Source organism: Myxocyprinus asiaticus, chromosome 25 (genome assembly GCF_019703515.2).
Source record: "Myxocyprinus asiaticus isolate MX2 ecotype Aquarium Trade chromosome 25, UBuf_Myxa_2, whole genome shotgun sequence".
In the NCBI taxonomy this organism is placed as follows: Eukaryota; Metazoa; Chordata; class Actinopteri; order Cypriniformes; family Catostomidae; genus Myxocyprinus; species Myxocyprinus asiaticus.
In genome coordinates, this window is record NC_059368.1 from 26,592,549 (window position 1) to 26,618,072 (window position 25,524).

Genomic DNA, 25,524 nt, shown 5'->3' on the forward strand with positions numbered 1-25,524 from the left:
GAAATAATGTGCATTTTATGCTATTTATAGAGCATCAAACCTCACAGCAGAGAGCACTTCATTATGCTTTGCTACATTTCTATTCAACCTACAGCCCAACATCCTGGGTGTTCTCTTAAAAAAACTACAGACCTGTGGTTAAATCGTCTCGCTGCTTTCCAGTTTCTCCAGTGTTGATGGACTGCCATGTGAGAGCTCCTTGTTTTGAGTAAGTTTTTTCTGTTTTGTTTGTGTTTTTAAAGGAAGTATGTGAAATTAACATTTGATTGACATTTTCATACAACCTCACCCAGTCCGTACCATACAAGCAGGATTCCATGTCTTAGTGTGGCCCTCCCTTTAGAAAGACTTAGTAACTGAATAATCAACTGAATAATGGAACCGAATAATCAAAAAATGCAGCATTACAGGTAATTGGACATGTATCATTAAATTCAACTTGGAGTTGTAAATGTACAGTAGATTCACCATTATGAAGGTATGGCTTTATTCTGTAAATATGTACGTTTGATTGATAAAGGTCAATTAAAGTTAAACCAGCGTGCTTTAAAGCATCAGTGATGCCACTCTTTTACACTATGGCTACTAATGTGACACAAACAGTGTCAGCCCCACAGGGTAATTGAGAACCATTTTTGTGAAGTAAGGAAACCCCCTTTTCCTGACCACTTGTTAAAAAAACAAAGATCTCTCTGTGTCCTTTGGCATGCTCCACACAGTCATACCAATGTTGTAATCACCATGAGATTAAGCAGTGTAGGGTCTAATTCCACTCTTGGCTGTCAGTGTAGTGCTCCTCTTTATGTGAAATCAAAACCCAGAAGATGCCGTTGTAGCAGTCCCAGCAGAACTTCTCATTTAATGTCCTTAACAAAGGATTAACTGTAGGCTTGTGTTATACATGAAAAAGGTTATTAACTAACTGAAGATGAATTATGGCTTCCCAATCTAAAACCAATCACAAAATTGACTTGCAGTTTCACGCAATCTCCTTAAAACAGATATTTGTTTTCACATTTATTTCATGCTTCCCTGCTCATTCTATTTCTACACTCGAGACCAAATGCTTAAATATCAACTGGCAGGCAGCAAATTTTGCAGCCAACAGTTTCATATTGAGCACACACACGCGCACACACACACCGCGGCCGTGTGCATCTCTCTCGAACTGGCGTCTCCGGCTCCCCTTTATCTCGCTCTCCCGCTGATCATCTGATTCAGGGTGCACGGCCCGGCCACGCCCTCTTCCTCGTCACAGACACAAAGTGGTCAAAGAGACACAAAGTGGTCTTTCTCCAAAAACACTTATCTAAATACTTGACTTAGTCTGTTTACACCTGAATAATGACATCGAAAAAACTTTATTTGCCTTTTAATATAAAATGCAGATTGAAGAATCTTAAACTTGAACAATTTGAGACTGTGCCAAATGACAAGTGCCGCCCATTTTAGATCCCTTATTCAGAGTAGCGCCAAATAATTTTTTTGACCGGAATGAAAATGAGGCTGCGAGGGATAAACGTACAGTTTCTTCAATGGGTTGTACTCTTGTGTAAATTGGTGTTGGTTGTTTGAAACATTGAAAAAACATCTTTCCAAAAAAATTTCAGTAGACAAAAAAAAAAAAAAAACAATCCAGAAAACACGAATTACAAAAATTATATATGATGTAGGGCAGAGATTTTCAAGCTGGGGTTCAGGCAGTGCTAAGGGGAAACAAGGTGGTGCTAGGCGGTTTGCAGACAATTTAAAAAAATACGTGTAAAAATGTAAAAAAAAAAAAGAAAAGTTTGACATTACTGATTTTGACATTGTAATTGTTTCATTCTGCTTTCTGAAGAAAATCATGAGATGAATCATGCTTATTTTATTCTATTGACAGCCATAGTTTTTTACTGTAATAATTAAATATTTTAATGTGCAATTTTTATTATTATTATTTTTTCACCTTTAGCTTGCTCACTGGGGGCTGTAAGGCCATATTCTCAGTAAAGCTGCTTTGTAACTATATATATATATATATATATATATATATATATATATATATATATATATATATATATATATGTTTACATACACTACCAGTCAAAAGTTTTGAAACACTTGACTGAAATGTTTCTCATGATCTTAAAAATCTTTTGATCTGAAGGTGCATGCTTAAATGTTTGAAATTAGTTTTGTAGACAAAAATAGAATTGTGCCACCATATTAATTTCATTATAAAACTAAAATTTTATTTAAAAATTTTTTTTTTAAATTGATGACTTGGACCAAATAATAAAGAAAAGCAGCCAATAAGTGACCAACATAGATGGGAACTCCTTCAATACTGTTTAAAAAGCATCCCAGGGTGATACCTCAAGAAGTTGGTTGAGAAAATGTCAAGAGTACATGTCTGCAAATTCTAGGCAAAGGGTGACTACTTTGAAGATGCTAAAATATAACACAGTTTTGATTTATTTTGGATTTTGTTTAGTCACAACATAATTCTAATAGTTCCATTTATGTTATTCCATAGTTTTGATGACTTTACTATTATTCTAAAATGTGAAGAAGAAAAATTATAATAAAGAATGAATAAGTGTTTCAAAACTTTTGACCGGTAGTGTATATATAATTTTTTGTTTTTGTTTTTTTTTTTGTGAAAGCTATTTACAAGTACATTTGTGTAAGTGAAAATGTTTCTCTTCAGGTTTATGTACAAACATTAATAGTGAAAAAAAAGATACACTGTTAACTTTATAGAAAATATTTGTGGAGATAATATTTTACATATAAAATTCTTAAATCTTTTTATTTTATTTTTTTACAATTACTATATAAAGGACAATTATTTTATTTAGCTAGCATGTTATGTTTATAATTTCACACTTATGGTTTTTCCAGAGTATAAAATTGGGTCTTTATAGAAGAAAATATAAAGCCGCCTTTATATTTTAAGAATGGAGGTCCCATGCAAGGCTGTCTACATATTTGGGGGACCTTGGCATTGAAAACCCCTGATTTATGGCCTTTATACAGCGCATGTCAATGAGTCTCGCTTTCATTCGCTTAAAAAAATAAACATGGCCGTAGTCTGAAAAGAGTCTATTACCACTTCCTTTTTATATTTCACTGGGTAGATAATAAAAAATGTATTGATACAAATAATTTAGAGCTCCGAATGACCGGGACCTACAGTGCGTCATCGCCAGTGTGAGTCCCCGCCTTCAATTTCGTGCATGCCTCATCTGTCGCCCTCCCTCCTCAATTCAACAGCGGACAGGCACTTCCTTACTCCTAGTCCTATAGCTACTCCATTTTAGCATTATCGTCCGTGGTTTCAAGATTCGAGGACAGTAGCATATTAGGCATTGTGCTGCACCTTCTAATCTGGCAGTGTTAGTGCACTATTAAGTCAGGAGTGCTGCTCTGCACGCTAGTCATTTGTTTTGGGTGGGTTTACAGCGGCTCATGAGCAGCGCGTGGGATATTGCACCCGTGTAAAACAGCTCTTTCGCTTTCACAATGGCCAGCGACGTGGTCAAAAGATTCATTTGCATTTGTCGATACCTACAAGACCCTTGCCATGTCGCCAAGTTCCAGCAACTCTGTGGCGTCCGAGGGACATTTACGAAAAAAACGGCCGAGACGGTGGAGAGTGAAGCGAAGCGCTCTGTCAACGGTGCGTGCGCGGGGCAACGCCAGAGGGACTGCGCTGCTAGTGGAGATAACGCACAGGGACATCTGGGTCAAAGGCTGGGCAAGAGTTTAAATGCTGGGAATGTTAAACAAGACGACTGCTCTGGCGATCTTCTGAACGGACCCACGATATCGGGCTCAGACAGGACAGAGGGGCAGCATGCAGGTTCAGAAGTGGCTGGCGCGAGCGAGAAGGGCTCCAGAGACAGAGTGAAGCCCTTGCGCAGGAACTCGCTGACTGGTGATGTTGGGCAAGAGTTCATCATCGAGAACAAGTTTCTCTTCTGTCTCTTTACCATCGGTACCGAGCTTGGCAATGAGATGTTCTTCATCGTGTTTTTCCCCTTCTTGATGTGGAACGTTGATCCCTATGTCAGCCGGCAGCTCATCGTGGTGTGGGCCTGGGTGCTGTTCCTCGGCCAGTCCACGAAAGATCTGGTCCGATGGACTCGTCCGGCCTCTCCTCCCGTGGTTAAAGTGGAGGTGTTCTACAACACAGAGTACAGCATGCCATCCACACACGCCATGACTGGAACCGCGATGCCCTTCTGTCTGTTCATGCTCACATGCAGCCGTTGGGAGGTATGCGTTCAGTATTCTAAGGGGCCGTTCACACCGAACGCGTCACGACCGATGATTTTGACCGTTGCGCCGCGTCTCGCAGTCTTTTCAGCGTGTCGTGCGGGAGAGCAGCGTTTTATTCGCCGTGTCACGTCTAAAAGAACTTCAACTGTTATAGGAATAGTTCACCCAAAAATGATCAATCTATTGTATGACTTTCTCCTGTGAAAGTTTTTTTTTTTTTTTTTTTTTGAAGGTTACACAAAGTGTCCATACAATGTGCAAATCAATAGGATTCAAAACTATCCCTCTCCAAAAAAGATGGAGGTAATCCATAAAACCCGAGTGGTTTAATCCATGTCTTTTGAAGTAATCCGATCTGTGTTGGGTAAGAAACAAACCAAAATGCAACACATTTTTCACTCATTGGTGCGTTCATGAGAGAAGCACGATTACACTTCCTTGTGCTTGACGCACATGCAGAGCATCTTCGTTTGTGGGGGGGTGGCTCTACGTCAAGCTTTTCTTTAGTGCTAGTACACGTTCTGTGTGAACGGCCTCTAAAGCTGTATTTTCTGACACAGCCTAATCAATCAGTCAACTTTTTACCCGTCTCATGTGGTTGTGTCATTAATCTTAGGTCTGTTGTATTCATTTAAAAAAAAAAATGTTCTCCCCTTTTCTCCCCAATTTGTAATGCCCAGTTCCCACTACTTAGTAGGTCCTCATGGTGGCACGGTTACTCACCTCAATCCGGGTGGTGGAGGACAAGTCTCAGTTGCCTCCGCTTTTGAGACAGTCAGTTCACGCATCTTATCACGTGGCTTGTTGGGCATGACTCCGCTTAGACTCCCAGCATGTAGAGGCCCATGCTACTCTCCGTGATCCACGCACAACTTGCCTCATGCCCCATTGAGAGCGAGAACCACTAATCGCAACCACGAGGAGGTTACCCCATGTGACTCTACCCTCCCTAGCAACCGGGCCAATTTGGTTGCTTAGGAGACCTGGCTGGAGTCACTCAGCACGCCCTGGATTTGAACTCGCGACTCGCCCAGCCCTCCTTTTTTTCCTGCTTTGATTTATTATGTTCTTTGTATTACCCTTTAAAGTTACCTTAGCTTCTATGGGACATCAAAAACAGAGAGAGTAGAAACTGTTTTGTATCCATGTTTGTTCTTTTTGACAACGATTGTAGTTTAACCAACCTTAACCGTCAGTCACTCCATCTCTGTAAAGGAAGCAGTGTGTGCTTGCTTGCATGCAGCATATTTGATTAAGCATATTTAAACATTAGACTTGCTGCGTTGTACTCAAAACTTAATATCGCCAGGGCTTTCAGCACAGATAAGAATACAAAGTACTGATATAAGTGCTCCTCTTCAAGGGAAGTAAGAGGTTTTTAGTTAATATACTAATGAACTTTACTGAGGCAAGTTGAATATAAACATTTAATCTGATTTACTGCTGCTCCACAAACATTTACAGATCATGAATGTTGTCTGTCCTTACTCTGTGCCATCCAGTGGACGATTTGGAATAGAAGTTTTATTTTTCCATATTGGTGGGGAATTCATTTGGAAACCAAGATGTGAAATGAATGGATTTCCAAAGAGGACATTAATCTCTAGTTTATGCAGAATATGAAGGCTTTGTTATTCAAGCTGTGCACTGCAGTCTACTGTATTTTGTTGCTGTGTCATAAATATGCATTACTGTGCTGGTTTGTGTCTGATCATATATTACATTCAACAAAAACTGGCATCCAAGAAGCTGAAGAGTTCATGCTGTTGCTCATGATAACCCTTTTTTGATATGCCTAATCCTCAAATACAGAAATCAACGGCTGGTTATTACCTGACAATCCGCCAGGAAAAAGTCGAGTAACTGCGAATAGAGCAGACTTAAAAAAAAATTTAACCATGCATTTATGATGCCCACATTAGCATTCATGTATTCACAGCTCATTTGACAGCTGACATTACAGTTACTGTACATTCTGCAGTGTCACCTTGCTACCCTTTAAGTGGTGTATGCAGTGCAGACTGTGCTTGACTGTGGCCTTTCTCAGGCTCTTTTGAGAGATTCTCATGGCTGAGTTCGTACTCATTTGTTTTTTACCCGAACCGTTCCACTGAAATCCTGGAAAACTGCTGACTGATAATGTGCAGTGTACTTATTGAACACTTATCAGACAGTTTGACCACAGAACAGAACTCTAGTCCCTCTAGTTTATACGCCTCTTTTCATATCATCCTGTTAAACAATACAATCCTATTTTAGGTTTGCATGTTTTGAATTGGTCCGCATCAGACCAGTATATGATAAAAAGCATGTTACACAACAGCAGAGCAGCTCTCTACTGGATACCTCGTAACACTTTATTCAAGCCTGTAGATGAGAACCAGTGAGGCTCTCAAGTCTAGTTTTTAATATTTTCACACATACATATTTCCCATATTTTCCATTTCCTTAGTCCATTTAGAACTCTTTTTCAGATATATATATTTATATCCCCAATTTGGAATGCCAATTTCCCAATGCGCTCTAAGTCCTAGTGGTGGTGTAGTGACTCGCCTCAATCTGGGTGGCGGAGAATGAATCTCAGTTGCCTCCGCGTCTGAGACAGTCAATCCATGCATCTTATCATGTGGCTTGTTGAGTGCGTTACCGCGGAGACATAGCGCGTGTGGAGGCTTCATGCCATTCCCCGCGGCATCCACACACAACTCCCCACGCGCCCCACCGAGAGCGAGAACCACATTATAGCGACCACGAGGAGGTTAACCCACGTGACTCTACCCTCCCTAGCAACCGGGCCAATTTGGTTGCTTAGGAGTCCTGGCTGGAGTCACTCAGCATGCCCTGGATTCGAACTCGTGACTCCAGGGGTGGTAGTCAGCATCAGTACTGTCTGAGCTACCCAACTAAATGTGTATTTTAAACTACATGTTGTCATATAAACAACCAGTAAGTAACTTGAATAAGAGTCTCATTAGCTTTAAGTACACAACAAAGTAACATTTCTTTAAAGAAAAAAGAGAGTCATTTGTTTGGGAATCGGACTACACTAGTCATGCTTTATGTCTCACGCTGCAGATTCAAAAGAACCAGAGTGGCGGGTGACACTGTGAAATTCACTGGCCAAATAGAAAATTCACCCACATTTGGTGCTTGGACCCTGGCCACACCATAAGCTTTTTATGTCAGAACCATTAATTCAACCCTTGTATGGGAAAAAACGATGCATTTCTGGATACAACGTCTTTAAGTTTTGGATTATTACAAATAATGCATACGTTATGCAGTTTGAGAGGAATGTAAGTGGAATTAAATTCATTTATAAATTTGAAATGCATTTACATGATGTAAAAAAACTATATGCAATGGAAGTCATATCATGTGTTTTAAGAGTGATGAAATGTCTTAACTGCCTATTGAACTGCAGTCCTTTAATTACTTTTTTACGCTCTGTGTTCAACAGTACCCGTTCATGTTTGGACTGAGTGTAGCTCTGTGCTGGAGTCTCCTTGTGTGCACCAGCAGAATTTATATGGGCATGCACTCAGTGCTGGTGAGTAAAGTTTTCAGCACACCTTTTTTTTTAAAGCACGATCATTGTGAATATATATTATTATTGTTAATTTTTTTATGATGCCTGCACTAGAAATGAAGTAGCATGCTGCATACGTGATTACAATGTAATAAGTTGTGCCCTTTTTGTCATTTTTAATCTAATAGTATTTGCTCAATGATCAGATCTTTGTTATCTTTTCTGGGTATGACCAGTCTTTTGCACTTGTAACATTGCACGGCGATCGATTATTCAGACCTTCTTGATCATTTTCATGTAGTCAGCCACTTTAAGCTGTATGCTATATTTTGCTCTAACCACAACTTTTGAGGATTAGGAACTTTCCTGCAGCTTCGTGACTAAGTTTTGGTAACAATTCAAGAAGAACCATTAAGCAGCCTAATGTGTGGCGCAGTAGAGGCCACTTTCGGTAGAGTCCCTGGAACTAAGCCAATCAGTGAATCATCATGGCTGACTCCGTATCCTCTGATCGTTTAACATGCATCTGTTTTCCATTATTTTTCTAACAGAAGATTGCTGATTTAATGATCGCTTCACCTGGGCTTGCATGAGCAAATGTTGCTAATTTACATTTTGACTGTCTCTATAATTAGTTGAGCAGACAGAGCTTTGCATTAGTCATCTGGGTTGCGGGCTGTACTTTCAGTGATGACCGAATTCAGACACCTTTTGTGTTTTGTAAAGACTGTGTCTTTATCTGTTTCAATGCTGTTGGTGGGAGCTGCCAAATTTAGAAAGCAGATGCTGGTTGCCAAGGTGATGGGAGCCTTGTTAATTTTATAATGTGTTCTCAGTGAAGGTAGCTGAATCATCTTGGTTGAAATCTGCAGAACCAATGATTTGGTTATTCTAGATCTTGTGTTTGTTTGAGTACAGCGAGAGTAGCTTAATCCACTGAAGTTTGTGAGAGTCACGGCAGACTCCATTAGAGGTCGGCCGATTGTGGATTTTGCAGATACCGATAACTAAGGTGATGGGGAAAGGCCAGTAACTGATAAATTGGCCAATAGTTCTTAAAATCGGTTTATAGAATGTCAAAAAAAATTATTTCCTTACTATGACAGGCACAGACAAATAGTCCTAAATAAATAAAATTAGTTTATTGTTCAACCAAAATCCCCAAAATAACCAGAAAAAATGAAGACTTGGTGCATAACGCTGGACAAGCCCAAAACACACCGGAGACTTGTTTAGAAATTATGAAAAAACTATCTGCAACTAGGGTTGCGCGGTATACTGATTCTAACGAAATATTGCGATACCAGATACATTTTAAACGGTATGTTATCATCTTGTTGTTTGCCATTAGCAAAATGTAATGTAATGTGAGAGTTTTAAGATGAAATCAAATACCATTTGAAAATAGTAATAAAAAAGCCTGTATACAGCCAAGTGTGATCATTAAACAGCAGAAGGATGTAATTTAATGAAATAATATACAGTCGCATGCCCTGCGCGCCACAGTATGAATAAGAGGCACCTCTCTGCCCTGTCATCTCCTAGACACGCAAGCAGGTGTGCACACAAACGCAACACACTATTAATACTTGATTTTTAAGCAGTGTGTCCAATAGTATCCATCTGCTGAGCCACAGATCAGTGTGTTGAGTGTATAAATGGCTGTGAACACTTTCTCCATTGCAGCTCGGAGATCTCAGCTCGCGAGTCATGGGAAGCTTGATATATACAAACTCTTCACAAACAGGAAGAACTTCAAAGATCTTTCAAAATAAAAGTCCTGCTGAAATGAGAGCTCTGTTCAGCTGATTGCGTGAAATTACGACAGGAAAATATTACTACTGTATAAAAGTGTAGTATTCAAAGCAGTCACAATAATACTCATAGAAACAATAATATAATATTAAATGGTTATATTATTAATATTATTATCTGTAAGAAATATCACTTAAGCAAGTGTACTGAACATCAGCATGTTGTGATTAAGCCATTGCAGCCTTTTGCCTCAGGTAATCATATTGTTTTCATTAATACTGTAAAGCTCTATTGTATGGTTTTTTTTTACCATAAAGTATGTATATACACTGGCGGCCAAAAGTTTGGAATAATGTACAGATTTTGCTCTTATGGAAAGAAATTGGTACTTTTATTCACCAAAGTGGCATTCAACTGATCACAATGTATAGTCAGGACATTAATAACGTGAAAAATTACTATTACAATTTGAAAAAAATGTTCAGAACTTCTTAAACTACTTCAAAGAGTTCAAAAATCCTCCACGTGCAGCAATGACAGCTTTGCAGATCCTTGGCATTCTAGCTGTCAGTTTGTCCAGATACTCAGGTGACATTTCACCCCACACTTCCTGTAGCACTTGCCAGAGATGTGGCTGTCTTGTCGGGTACTTCTCACGCACCTTACAGTCTAGCTGATCCCACAAAAGCTCAATGGGGTTAAGATCCATAACACTCTTTTCCAATTATCTGTTGTCCAATGTCTGTGTTTCTTTGCCCACTCTAACCTTTTCTTTTTGTTTTTCTGTTTCAAAAGTGGCTTTTTCTTTGCAATTCTTCCCATAAGGCCTGCACCCCCGAGTCTTCTCTTTACTGTTGTACATGAAACTGGTGTTGAGCGGGTAGAATTCAATGAAGCTGTCAGCTGAGGACATGTGAGGTGTCTATTTCTCAAACTAGAGACTCTGATGTACTTATCCTCTTGTTTAGTTGTACATCTGGCCTTCCACATCTCTTTCTGTCCTTGTTAGAGCCAGTTGTCCTTTGTCTTTGAAGACTGTAGTGTACACCTTTGCATGAAATCTTCAGTTTTTGGCAATTTCAAGCATTGTATAGCCTTCATTCCTCAAAACAATGATTGACTGACGAGTTTCTAGAGAAAGCTGTTTCTTTTTTGCCATTTTGACCTAATATTGACCTTAAGACATGCCAGTATATTGCATACTGTGGCAACTCAAAAACAAACACAAAGACAATGTTAAGCTTCATTTAACAAACCAAATATCTTTTAACCGTGTTTGATATAACGGCAAGTGATTTTCTAGTACCAAATTAGCAATTTAGCATGATTACTCAAGGATAAGGTGTTAGAGTGATGGCTGCTGGAAATGGGGTCTGTCTAGATTTGATCAAAAATGACTTTTCAAATAGTGATGGTGCTGTTTTTTACATCAGTAATGTCCTGACTATACTTTGTGATCAGTTGAATGCCACTTTGGTGAATTAAAGTACCAATTTCCTTCTGAAACAGCAAAATCGCTTTTGGTCGCCAGTGTAAATATTGTTGAAAAGTATTATTTTCATTTGATTAAAGCTGTACAGTATGTATTTGATTAAACACAATTTAATCTTAACATTTAATTAAAACATTTAACATGGAATTCAGAAAAATTTAAAGAGAAAAGGCATTGTATCTATAAGACTTTATGCAGTTCTTTTAGACAAATAATTTTCTGTGTAATTTCGTAAAACATCTGAGGTTTTTTTATTTGTTGCCTAAGTATCGAGTTAGTATCGAAGCCAGGGCTGGTATCGTTCTGAAGCAAAACTATCTGCAATTATCGCCATCGATTTTTGACGATAACGATCGTTCCAAAAAGCAATTATCGGCACCGCTTAATTGGTAAAACCGATATATCGGTCTTCCTCTAGGCTCCATTGTAAAACTCTCCACTCTCCTTTTTATTAGAATCAGGGTTCAGCAGTAAGGGTGGCCACAATACAAAACATTAGGATTTCTGTGATGCATTGAACATCGTTGCGAATTGTGCATATTTAAATGTGCCACCAAGGTAACATTATATAGCTGGCTAACAGAGATGAGAATTTGTCGAAAGTGTAAATGTTAGGGTATACTTTGAGTCCCTGATGGGCTATTTGACAGCTTAGAACATGACTGACAAGCCTGTGATTTAAAGTTCTTTGGTAGAGAGGTTTACAAAAGAGAGTCTTAAGGTAGGGTTTAAATCTTTCCAGCACTCATTCATCCTATATAACTTAGAAAGAGTGATAGAGAATGGGTCTAGAGGAGGAGTGCAGTGAAAAGGGTGAGATTTAACAACAATCTCTGACTTTGACTTGGTGTCTTGCTGCAGTATATGGAGAAGTGTGCGTACTCTGCACATGTACTCGGACATTTAAAGTAAAGTACATTTGGACCGGTTGAGCAGGCTACATGTCTGTCATGACGAAGAGTTCTTGATGTGACTGTGTAGATGGCTCATGATTAGACATTTCCTTCTTCTTCTGCTGATTCTGCAAGGGTACGCTGAACTTTTCCTTTTTTTTGTAAACCTCAGCATAAGTGTATCACATGAAGACAACAGCCATCGGATCATCGTGTTATCGTGAGGTGTTCAAGATCACTCTCTTATCTCCCTTAAACCTTGAATGTGCACCACGTCAGATCAGGCGACGAGGGGAAAATAGATAAGGGTTCTCGCATGGTCAAAATGTACTTACATTGCAGCCTTGTAGAACTAATTTTTGACATTTTAAAGAAAAGTGTGAGGTGGAGATGAAATCTCACACCAAGTGGAGAAATGCTCTGAATTTAATATCTAACTTTTGTGCCACACACGGCCACTTATTCACAAAATAAAGCGGCTGAGGTGTGTGTAAAGCCTTAAAAATGATACATCATTAATTTAACACTGGCCTTTTATTAGTGCACTCCACTGTAGAATGAATAAAACACTTTAATCAACGTTTTAATAAGGGGTAAGGTTCTTGTAAATAATGGACATCTTATTAATTCTGTATACAATTCAGTCCTGTGTCCATAATGACATAGGGACATCTGGGAGGCGAAAGGTACACAATTAGCGATATACACACATTTCTGTATGGAAATGACTTAAGGTCAGATTTATTTAGCGATGAACCAAAACTTATGCGACAAAGTGTTTTTTTAAGCATGACATCATCACTCGCACCATTTATATCGATAAAAAGCCATTTGAATGGAAACAGGCAGAAGACGGCAAATTTCGCAAACATTTTTTTACGCATTTTCACTTTGTTGATAACAAAACAGCGCAAAAAGTGGATGGAAACTAGGTAAGTGACTCTCAGTGCCAATTAATACCGTACCTGTTTTCACCAACCTTCATTAATGTCTGCCTGGCCAGTAGTGAATAAACAATGAGATTTAAATGGCAATTTGTCTAAAAATTGTAGTTTGTTATACATCATGGTGTCAACAACAATGTCAAGATAATGTTTGCCTTCGTGGTTCCTGATTTGAATTACCAAATTATTGCATGTGTTTGAATTACTAAGCAAATTACTGCAGGAAATGAATGGAGCATATGAAGTATACCCCAAAAAGCATGTTGTAACCAGTGTCAAAAATGTTTGCATGTAAACATTTTTGTTTACTATGCTTTTATGCTTTTCTCCATTCATATTAATGCTGGAGATTAATGTTCACACTGGTTCATCTCTAACTTAAGATCCTTGTATCTTCCAGGAGGTGATCACGGGCTTCCTCTACAGCGTACTCATCCTGGCAGTCATTCAACCCATGCTGGATGACATCGACACATTCTACCTGACCCACAGCTATGCCCCCTTGGTCGTTCTCCTTGTGCATGTTGGATTCAGTTTGGTGGCCTTCTCCCTGGACTCATGGAGCACCTCCCGTGGCGACACTGCCCAGGCATTGGCCACAGCTGCTGGATCTGCCCTGGCATCCCGTCTGGCCCACCAACTGGGCCTGCATCCAGATCCTCCCGAAGAAGCTCTACCGCTCACCCTACCCCTGTTAGACGGAGCCTTATTGGGGTGCTCGATAATGCGGCTCCTGGTGGGAGTGTCCGTGCTTCTAGCTGTTAGAGCTGCCATGAAGGTGGTGGCGGTCCCGTTGGCGTGCAAGCTCTTCAATATTCCCTCGGACGACGTGCGGAAGGCCAGACAACATGCACAAGTGGAACTCTCCTATCGGTTTATAGTCTATGGCCCCGTGGCCTACGGTTGTGTTTTCCTGGTGCCGCTTCTCTTTGACTTCCTTGGCTTATCCTGAACTTGCAGAATCCCTCTCTTCATCTTTGTTATCCACTATTATATGGTTTTTAGACATACTCCCAGAACACGGTTAACTCGTACATGGCCTGGACTGATCAAGGTCCAAGTACAAGGACAAACTGAACTTGGAAAAGCCTTGGAAGAGCCACGTATAATGCTTTGATTTTTAAAATGCACTGTTTTGTTTCGTTTACAGATTTGAGGACATTTTTGTTTAGCATAAGATCAGACTTGAGTGCATGACTGATGTATTGTTCAATAGAGGACAATATGTCTGCCTCTGAAATGTTCAAAGCAAGCTCCTCCCATTTTGAATGGTAATGTTTATAGCCATTCCGCTCAAGCGGAGAGATTTCTCAAGAAGGCCTCACATGTTTTCTCATGTGTATCCTGCATTTGTCTTTCACTGGTTTCCCCTCAGCAGACAGACACCATCCTGCACCATTAGTGGAAAAGAGCCAAAGTCTATTTCGTCTGTGTGACGCAACCAAGTGTATGCTTCTAGCCAGTCATTGAGGGCAGAGCAATTCCTTTATCAATATCTCTGCCGATATCTGTTCATTGCTCACTTCGCCGAAACCCCAGTGCCTTGATTTTTCAGGGCAATGTTGTGTCCAATTATATAGATGTGCTGGTGCATCATAAAAAAAAAATCAGTGATGCATTTAAAAAAAATTGGATTGGATTGTGCACTCAAAAATGTTATTAACTGTACATTAAAAAAAAAAAAGTAAAAACTGTGCATAAAAAAATATACAGTAGTTTAAAAATGTATTCCCAACAGACTGACGCCCACCCATCCTGCACTCTTGTGCTGTCGCTCCCTCAAAAATGTGCTGCATTGTCTCTTATGAAATAGTCTTTGTTTCTATTTCACCAGAGCTGTCTGCAGTTCTTTCGGTCAGTTTCCATTGTGGGGAAGCAAACTAATCCAGGTTAGTTTTTGTCTCACAATAAGCGGTAATGCATTAAGAAAATGATGGTAGGGGACCTTCCTGTCAGTATAAATGCTGTATACATGTACTGCCTATGGATGTGTTGCATATCAACCCCTAGGAAAAGACCGCTTTGAATCTTGCAGCATCTAGCCACTAAATGAATTGGACAATTTTAAGTATGAAAATGTCTGATTGAACAAAAATCGTCATGCAAAATGTCTGCAAAAATCGTTCCTCACTTTGCTTCCAGTTCTACATAATGTTTGGCTAAAGTCATTAAACTTCAGTTTATTAAACTGAGCTTTCATGTGGAGATGTGTTCTGGGTGTCTCTCCATGTGTCTGCTGCATAAAGAGGATGCATCGAAATCAGTGTGGCTTTATTTAATGGATCAGGGAAACCTTAACTGAGCTTGCTTGGTCATCTTGTCTGAACTCACTGCAGTTTAAAACTGTTTAAAAAAGATATGATTATTGGCATGAAAACCTGGCTAAAGGAAATACAACACGTGTTTTCAGATTCCAGGAAATTGTCTGTATTAATCTAGATTGATATGTTGTCTGTCATTGAAGTAGTTCTCTGTACTTGCCGTATATTTTTTTGATGTTTGCCGTTTCACAAGGAACTGTGGTAAAGCTACCTTGTCTTTTGCAACACAACCAAGTGTGAGCTGCTGACCTGTCATAGAGGGCTTTCTTTCCAAGGCAATTTTGTCCTCCAACTAGGCACAAGACACCATAGTTATCTTTTTGTGATATGCGATGTTAATTTGCAAAGTGTCAATATTGTTTATGCAGTTGAATGCTCTTCTTTTTTTTTTTTTTTTATCTATGGCATGTACCTTTTTTTATTTTTATTGTAATTTTTTTTTTTTTTATGTACTTCATGTGGAAGTATTTCTTGCAGGAGTTTTGTTTCGTTACTGGTTTCTGGAACCATATTTTGATGTGACAGATTTGTTTGAAATTATTTACTGATTTATCATAAAAAGGAGTCAGTTTGATGTTTTAAGGTTTCCCACTTGGAATTTCAGTATGAATGAAGCTTGTACACCCTGCCTGTACTAAGCTTTAAGCTGTTAATGGTCACACAGACTATGGGTATTCTAACCATAGTCCATTGCTACCTGTCTGCAGTGTATGAAAATACTCAAATAAAATAAAAATATATATAAAGATAGCTGTTTTTGTCATTTTTCTGGTCTTATTATTGGCAGTGAAAAAAGCCTGTTGGTGAAAACTGCCTTTTGTCTATGACCAACTAATTGCTTGGTTTGCACTTACAACAGTGTTTTTCCCTTCTTATCAGCTTGAGTAGTCTTGTTCCAGCAAGGTTCACAGAGACATGCTCATTTCTCAATCTGTTATCTTTTTGGGCGACGGTCTACTTTCTGCATGATGCATTGATTTAAACCCACTGTGTAAGCGCTATAGTCCGCTTCCTCTCCTATGCTTAAGCTATATATACTGCAGTATATTAACTTTGCAGAATGAGAAATTCAGTTCATTGCAAGGGGAGCTGACATGAAATATCAAGCAGTGATATCAGTGTGACATGCTGAACTTCTGTAATAGTTCACCCCAAAATTAAAATGATCTAATTTACTCACCCTCATGCCATCCCAGATGTGTGACTTTTTTCTTCTGAACACAAATTAAGATTTTTAGAAACATAAATCAGCACTGTGGGTCCATACAACGCATGAATGGTGGCCAGAACTTTGAAGTTCCAAAAAGCACATAAAGGCAGCATAAAAGTAATCCATATGACTCCAGTGGTTAAATCCATGTCTTATGGATTACTTTTATACAGCCTTTATATGCTTTTTGAAGCTTCAAAGTTTTGGTCAACATTCACTTGCATTGTATGGACCTACAGAGCTGAGATATTCTTTTAAAAACCTTTGAGTTCAGCAGAAGAAAGAAAGTAATTCACATCTGGGATGGCATGAGGATGAGTAAATGATGAGAGAATTGTCATTTTCAGGAAAACTATTCCTTTAAAACAAAATTTTCCCAAGTGTTATGCATGCTGTTTTTATGACCTCACATTAGGCTACTTTTGAGATTACATGGAATATTCAGTCACTTACATACACAGGCTATTTAAAGGGATAGTTCACCCTAGAATGAAAATTCTCTCTTAATTTACTCACACTCATGCCATCCCAGATGTGTATGACTTTCTTCAGCAGAACAAGATTTTTTTTAGAAGAATATTTCAGCACTGTAGGTCCATACAATGCAAGTGAATGGTGATCAGACCTTTGTATCACATAAAGGAACAAAGAAGTAATCCATAAGATTCCAGTGGTTGAATACATACTGTATCTTTAAAAGCAATATAATAGATGTGGGTGAGAAACAGATAGATAGTTAAGTCCTTCACATCTGAATGTGAAAGTTAAATATTGTCTCACATACACCTATTATATCACTTCTAAAGATATGGATTTAAACGTTATCCTTTATTCTGTTTCCTTTGTGACTTTTGGAGCTACAAAGGTCTGATCACTATTCACTTGCATTGACTGGACCTACAGAGCTGAAAATTTTTCTAAAAATCTTCATTTGTGCTCTGTGTAAGAAAGCAAGTCATACACATCTGGGATGGCATGAGGGTGAGTAAATGATGATAGAATTTTCATTTTGGGGTGAACTATTACTTTAAGTGAACAGCAAAAAGCTAAAAGGTGATGAAAATAAATAAATTACTAAATAAATAAATGGTGACCTGTCCCAAAATCTAAATCCTTGATGTAAAAAAGGAGAAAATGTTTATTGACATGATATTGTGAATTGTCGTTATCAAACAGGGCCCAATAAGTGGTAATGAGTTTATCTCATATTATGGCATCACAGAGAATGGAAGGCACTATATCGCCACCCTGCGGTGGTAAGTACACGGTGCATCCCAAAGAAATGTGGAATGACTCTTTCCAGTTCTTAAAATTGAAATCGTAATATAATTATTTTTGAAATAATGTAATTCGCCACTAACAACATTTTAAAAACTGTTCTTAACATAAAAATGTCTCAAAAATATCTCATCCCTCATCTTTCTTGGATTCGCAGTAATGCTCCAGTTGCATAGTTCAGGGCCATTTAATATCCTGAAACATTGTAGAAAAACTGCCACTACTTAAAATAATCTTAAGATTGTATCATTTAGTAATGACTGCAATAATTGTTATAATTGCATACACCAGTCGGACAAATGTCCGGTGAGAGAAATGAGTGTAAAAGAATAGACGAAAGGATGAATGAATGAACGAGGAGAAACATCCTCACTGGTAAGTGTCATTCGTGTTATGTAACATCGAGTTCCAAGTGAGGAATCAGTCATTGAAGAGAGGAAAAATCCCCCAAATCCTTTTCTAAGAATAGGAAACGGCTGTGGAATCGTTTGTCTATTTGCCTTTGGCCTTATAAACGGAATTAATGTGTTGTAATATAATTAAGCTGAGGTAAATGGGGCATGAGGAGACTAAGGGGACCGAAGCTCGGTTGGCATTTCACGCCGTACGGGCATTTCTGGTCCTCGTCTTCATCCAATCCTCCACATCTGACATTTTGCTCCGCAACCTACCTCCATTGCTCCTCGACGGCAATGACGTTTGACTTTCGGGGCGTGCCTAAAACCGTCTTTGATTGACAGCTTGCCTCAACCAACCAGCGCGTTCTCCCTGCAGAAAGCAACCAATCATTGGCTTCGTAGAGTAAAAACACGTTTTATAATGCTAGGTTTGGCGGTCTGTTTTGAGGCAGGAAAAAAAAAAAAAAAAAAAAACGGAAACAGACCACTAGCGCAGCCTGCTAGCGTTTACTTGTGTTAACAGGTTAGAAGTTAGTTGCTAGTTGAGTGTGTTATACAAAAAGGAGTACAATCTGATCCCAGTGCCCAAACATCTGGGTATGTAGTCGGTCAGGGAATGTGGCTTTTGGTGTAGGCAGGGACGGCAGCTACAGGGATTAGCAGTGCAGTGCTCGCATACCTACAGGCGGCTTGCTAATTATCTCATAAACGGGCATTCTGGAGTGTTTCGAGACGGAAGAATCGTCATTTTTTATACGTGAGTTCTTCCACAAGCCTGAAACCGGTGTAAATAGTCGGGTAGTGAAGCGTTTTGAGGTAACTAGCTCGCTGGGTCGCCTGCAAGTACAAGGTTAGCTGCTTAAAACGAGCCACCTGGACCCAAACACCATCTCGAGAGGTAAGAATCCCAAATAAACAATACATACCAGCTTTTTAGGGATTTTCAACGTGCAAGTGTCCGATCATCCAGAGCAGACTGACCAGATCATTTCTTCTTAAAAGTGAACGAATAAGCTTTATCTGAACGGTGAAGTCTTAGGTCAGTAAATCTTTCTGGTCAGTTGATATTTATTGGCAGTTAAAGGCACGATCGTGCCTTGATTGTATTATTGTCATTCAGAGGATTTATTTATTTATTTAATTTTTAAATCATACACATTGGCGCTCTCTAGGTAAGCAGTAACGCCTTCTGTCTGTTACTGGGACCCTGCTGTTAAAAGGATAGTTAACCCAAAAATGAAAATTCTCTCATTATTTACTCACCCTCGTGCCATTCCAGATGTGTATGACTTTCTTTTGCTGAACACAAATGAATATTTTTAGAAAAATATCTCTGTAGATCCATACAATTCAAGTGAAAGGCAGAAAGAACTTTGAAGCACCAAAAAGCACATAAATGCAGCATAAAAGTAATCCATGCGACTCCAGTGGTTAAATCCATGTCTTCAGAGTGTGTGTGAGAAGCAGATCAATATTTAAGTCCATTTTTACTACAAATGTACATTCACACAGCCCTCCTATGCACGTTCATGAGAGGACCAAGTTATTCTGTTTATTGCCGATTCACATTCTTCATGCATATCATATTTAAACAGTAGCACAGTAGGTGGCGATATGCACAAAGAATGTGAATCAGCAAAAAACAGAAGAGGAACTCTCGTGTATGTGCATAGGAGGGCTGTGTGAAAGTAGATTTATAGTAAAAAGGATCTAAATATTGATCTGGTTCTCATCCACACCTATCATTTTTGATTTGGACCTTCAAAGTTTTGGCCACTATTCACTTGCATTGTATGGCCCTACAGAGCTGAGATATTCTTCTAAAAATCTTTGTTTGTAGTCTGCAAAATAAAGTCATGTACATCAGGGATGGCATGGGGGTGAGTAAATGGTGAGAGATTTACATTTTCGGGTGAACTATCCCTTTAAATGAGCACCAGTTGTTTACTATGTAGTGATTTATGATTGTATTTTCTTAACAGAAACTGACACACATTTGACTGGAATTCAGTCATTGATTTTGTATTTCATTGTTGTCTGCTTTCGGCTGTCTTAGGCTTTTGCAGGCAAGTCAACAGTCTTGTTTATTGGCCTTGTCTTTCAGGCTCTTGGGAATGCAATATACTCCACACCTGTTTTTGTTCCACAGCTGCAGTCATGCGTTTCGTGGACTGTCAATTGAGACTCGGATTCAATACAGATTTGCTGATTCCAACTCCCCTGAACTCCTTGTTTTTATCGCCTGTATGTGTCTCAGTGCTTATTAGGGTTGCTCTGATACCAACATTTTGGCTTCGGTACAATACCAGCCCTGGTACCTCGGTATCGATACTAAATTGATACTATAATCCAAAAATGAAAAGCCTCAGATTTTTTATGAAATTGTACAGAAAATGGCTTGATTAAAAGAACTGCATAAAGTCAGTTTCAAATTATGCGTTTTCCATTTGTATTTTGCTGGATTCCATATTAAATGTTTGAATTAAATGTTATGATCAAATGATGTTTAATCAAATTGATACATACAGTTTTAACCAAATAAAAATATCATTATTTTATTTTTTATTTTTACAAAAGATTGCAATTTTATTTTTGGTAAAATAAAATGCTGCACAACAGAGCTTCACCGTATGAATGAAAACATCAATGAAAAAAAATCTGATTACCTGTGGCACAAGGCTGCTAGCGTTTGTGATATTGCTTACAGATAATAATAATAATAATAAAACAACCATTTAATATTACATAATTGTTATGAGTATTATTGCTACTTTTTGAATATTACATTTTTATACAGTAGATATATTTTCTTCAGTAGTCTTCAATTTCACGCATCCATTTGAATAGAGCTTTTATGTTAGCAGGACTTTTATTTTGACAGACCTTTGAGTTCTTCCTGTTTTTCGGGTTAGTTATATCAAGCTTCTTATTAATGCTGGGATATTACTGTCAACTCTCGAGCTGAAATCTCCGAGCTGCACCCGAGGAGTTCATTTAAGTGTTAACAGCTGTTTATACTCTAAACGCATTGCATGAAAATTAAGCACCAGCAATGTGTGTTGCGCATGTGTGCGCCTGTGTGTGGGGTGGGTGGGATCATATGACGGGGCAGAGCAGTACCTCTTGTTCATTCTGTAGCATGCAGCGCATGTGACTATATTATTTAATTAAATTACATCCTTCTGCTATTTAAAGATCACACTTGGCCATACCCAGAGGTTTTTTATTTTATTTTCAAATTGTCATTGATTTAATCTCAAAACTGTCACATTGCATATCATTTTGCTAATGACAGCATATTGTAATATGGTACCGAAATTAGCAACAAGATGATATCGTACCATTTACATTTTTTTTGGTTTCGTGGTACTTCGTTAGTACCGGTATACCGCGCAACCCTAGTGCTTAAAGGTGCTATATGTAAGGTTGACAACAAGCGTTTGAAATGGGTACTGCAGTACAAATTCAAAATATTGGAGAGTTGTCTGCCCCGCCCCAGACTCGAAGCTCATGCATGTTGCCAGAATGTTGACACACAAATTAGCCAACTCGGCATCCGTTTGAAAGGATTTCTGGCCTTTAAGCTGTCCAAAGGCATCTCCAATATTTATCTTAGTTTTACTATGCCTCAAACGTTGTTTGCCTGCAAACTTGTTCAAATCTGGCAACCCGGCGGTGTTGAAATACTATTGGTGAGTGGGCAGTGGGCGGGATCACACAGGCCAAAACATAAACAGAAATTCCGGCCCCGAATGGAAACTTCAAAGTAGAATATACTGGCTGTAGCATTGTTATGGAGAAGCCAGTATCTCAACTTAGTTTGTTTCCTAATTCTCTAATGACATATTATGGTCATTTTATGATTTAGTACAGTAAAAAATATTACGTATAGCACCTTTAAGAGTCAGGACGCATTTTTATCTTTCAAAGACATGAATTCCATTATAAAGTGCCATGCCAGATCATACCATCACCAAAATATAGCCATTCTCCAGTCTCATTTGCTTGTTTACTGAAACTGAACAACAGAGGAGAACAGGAAATTAGCATGGTCTAGGTTTAGGCTCAACAAATGTTTCTGTAAACTTCAGCTTGAGTGATGTGTGTGAGAGTCTGTGAACCTCTAAGGCTGTTTGTACTCCTGCAGACATAAAAATGACCTGATTTTTGTCTAAGTAATTGTTAAAGAGTCTATGTTTGACTACCCAAAATACATGGATGGAAAGTTTCGCTATCTTTAGGTGGGAAAATCATCTATATAAAGGTTGTAATTTGAGTCAAAGAATCCAATAAATGAGAAGAATCAATTGTATGTTTCAGGGCCCTTCTTTATAAAACAAACACAGACTCTGGCTGTTTCTGTCTCAGAAGTGTGGTCTATAAACCACAGCCTTATGAAGTGCATTATGCTTGGTGAAAGGTTTCTTAGAAAAAGATTGACTTCATGTAGCAGGAAAGAGTTACAAGTGCATCCATGGCGAGGCAATTATACAGTTATATTGGAAATATAAAACCATTATTTGGAGTCGCTTAAATAGTAGCCTAATAAATATTTTGGCATGCTTTTGACACTCCCTGCTGAAAAAGAAACCCCATATAATTCATTAATAACTACTCACTTAACTTTTTATAGCTTAGATGCTGGCCTTTACAATGCATAAAGGCAATGTAACCAACTCTGAACAGGTGCTCTTTAATTTGCTGACAAATTAGAAGTATTCCGTTTTCTTTATGAAATTTGATGTACTGTACACCATACCATCAAACATGTGGTCAAAACATTGTAAAGATTGGAACGTTTTCGAGTGGAATACAACAAATATTGTGTCACTCGCATACCAAAGATATAGAGTAAAAGCCCAGAGAAATAAGTTGTAAACAGATGTCTTTTTCTTTTGCATTTTCACTTGTAACATGAAACATTTACAGAATATAAAAACAGCAGATATTCTCGATTAAAAAATGCTCCCTTGTCAGAATCAGAATCAGCTTTAGTGCCAAGTGGTGGCTCAGCGGTTAAGGCTCTGGGTTACTGATCAGAAGGTCGGGGGTTCAAGCCCCAGCACCGCCAAGATGCCACTGTTTGGGGGCAGTGGTAGCTCAGCGGTTAAGGCTCTGGGTTACTGATCAGAAGGTTGGGGGTTCAAGCACTGCCAAGATGCCACTGTTGGGCCCTTGACCCTATCTACCCCAGCCTAGCTGGGATATGTGAAAAAGAAGAATTTCACTGTATATGTGCAAATGTGTGATAAATAAAGAAAATTAATTATTAAATTATTATAAGTATGCTTACAAATACAAGGAATTTGTCTTGGTGACTTGGTGTACAACAATAGCAGCAGCAAGACATAGATAATAATAAAAAATAAAACTAATTATACACATACGTACAGACACACACACATACACATGGGTAGTACAATCTTGTATCTATTATGTACAGTGCAAATGTTTTTTTTTTTTTTTCCTCCAGAGGAAAGAAATGGCAGAAGAGTTTGGATGTGTTGGATAAATATAAGAAAGACTAAACTGTGTATTGCACATTAATTATTGCTCAATGGGGCAATTTAACAGTTCATGAGATGGATAGACTGTTCCTGTGCCTGACGGTTCTGGTGCTCAGAGCTCTGAAGCGTTGGCCAGAAGGCAACAGTTCAAAAAGGTAGTGGGCAGGGTGAGTGGGGTCCAGAGTGATTTTTCCAGCCTTTTTCCTCACTCTGGAAGTGTATAGTTCTTGAAGGGGGGTCAGGGGGCAACCAATAATCCTCTCAGCAGTCCTTTGTAGTCTTCTGATTTCATAGCTAAACCAAACCGGACAGTTATTGAAGTGCAGAGGACAGACTCAATGACTGCTGAGTAAAACTGTATCAGCAGCGCCTGTGGCAGGTTGAATTTCCTCAGCTGGCGAATGAAGTACAACCTCTGCTGGGCCTTTTTCACAATGGAGTCAATGTGGGTCTCCCACTTCAGGTCATGTGAGATGGTAGTGCACAGGAACCTGAATGACTCCACTGCTGCCACAGTGCTGTTTAGGGGTGAGGGGGGTCAGTGTTGGGGTGTTTCTCCTAAAGTCCACAATCATCTCCACCGTTTTGAGCGTGTTCAGCTCAAGGTTGTTTTGACTGCACCAGACAGCCAGCTGTTCAACCTCCCTTCTGTATGCAGACTCATCGTCATCTCGGATGAAGCCAATGACAGTGGTGTCGTCTGCAAACCTGAGGAGCTTGACAGAGGGGTCCTTGGTGATGCAGTTATTGGTGTAGAGGGAGAAGAGTAGTGGGGAGAGCACACATCCCTGGGGGGCAGCAGTGCTGTTTGTACAGGAGCTAGAAGTGAGTTTCCCATGTCTCACAAGCTGCTGCCTGTCCGTCAAAAAGCTGGTAATCCACTGACAGATAGACATGGGAACAGAGAGTTAGTGTAATTTATTCTGGACTATAGCTGGGATGATGGTGTTGAAAGCCGAACTGAAGTCCACAAAAAGGATCCTTGCATATGTCCCTGGTCTGTCCAGATGTTGCAGGATATGATGCAATCCTATGTTGACTGCATCATCCACAGACCTGTTTGCTCGATAACCAAATTGAAGGGGATCTAGAAAGGGTCCAGTAATGTTCTTCAGGTGGGCCAACACCAGTCTCTCAAATGATTTCATGACCACAGATGACAGGGTGACAGGTCTGTAGTCATTAAGTCCTTTGATTTTTAGTTTCTTTGGGACAGGAATAATGATTGAGCATTTGAAGCAGCATGAGACTTCACACCGCTCCAGTGAGCTATTGAAGATCTGTGTGAAGATGAGGGCCAGCTGGTTAGCACAGGATCGAAGACACGCTGGTGAGACGCCATCTGGGGCTGAAGCCTTCCTCGTCTTTTGTTTCCGAAAGATGCGGCTCACATCATCTTTGCAGATCTTAAGTGCAGGTTGAGTAGCAGGAGGGGGGTTGCAGGAGGTGTTGGTGTTTGTGTGAAGTGAAAAATTATAATATGATGTAGAGATCTTTGATTAATTAATCTTTGAGAAAATTAATCTTTGAGAAAATGTGATGCTACCTCATAACTTTTTTGTCGTCTCTGGATACAGATTGGACTAATCACAGCTGTTGTGGTCTGTGTCAACGTGACACATTGGCTGCGTCCGAAACCAGGAAAATTCTGCCTCCGGAGGCTGTATATGGAGGTAGGAAGGGACCAAGGCACGTCCGAATCTAATGTTCGTGTCGCATCTTGTCTACTGAGATACCTTCATCAAAGATGTACCCTTCGCTGCCTATGAAATCCCACAATCCTGGGCGCGGATCCACAGCGGTTGAGCTTAAGAAAAAAAAATGCCTGTCCCAGGGCGTGTTGAGTGACTCCAGTCAGGCTTCCTAAGCAACCAATTGGCCCAGTTGTTAGGGTGGGTAGAGTCACGTTGGGTTAACCACCTCCTGGTCGC

General features: G+C 39.3%; 2 protein-coding genes across 2 annotated transcripts in view; both read left to right on the forward strand.

The window, feature by feature from the left end:
- The first annotated feature begins 2,914 nt into the window (after positions 1–2,914).
- LOC127416415 (sphingosine-1-phosphate phosphatase 1-like) lies at positions 2,915–15,940 on the forward strand. The gene is made up of 3 exons (XM_051655775.1): positions 2,915–4,263; positions 7,727–7,816; positions 13,280–15,940. Exons 1-3 carry the CDS (start codon positions 3,508–3,510, stop codon positions 13,829–13,831), a joined length of 1,398 nt encoding a protein of 465 aa, XP_051511735.1. The 5' UTR covers positions 2,915–3,507; the 3' UTR covers positions 13,832–15,940.
- Positions 15,941–18,545: 2,605 nt separating this feature from the next.
- The window catches only part of LOC127416414 (serine/threonine-protein phosphatase 2A 56 kDa regulatory subunit epsilon isoform-like), a 28,363-nt gene continuing 21,384 nt past the window's right edge, over positions 18,546–25,524 (forward strand). The window contains exon 1 of the mRNA XM_051655773.1: positions 18,546–18,984. The gene's annotated coding sequence lies outside the window, so the exon portion shown is untranslated. The remainder of the gene's footprint in view (positions 18,985–25,524) is intronic.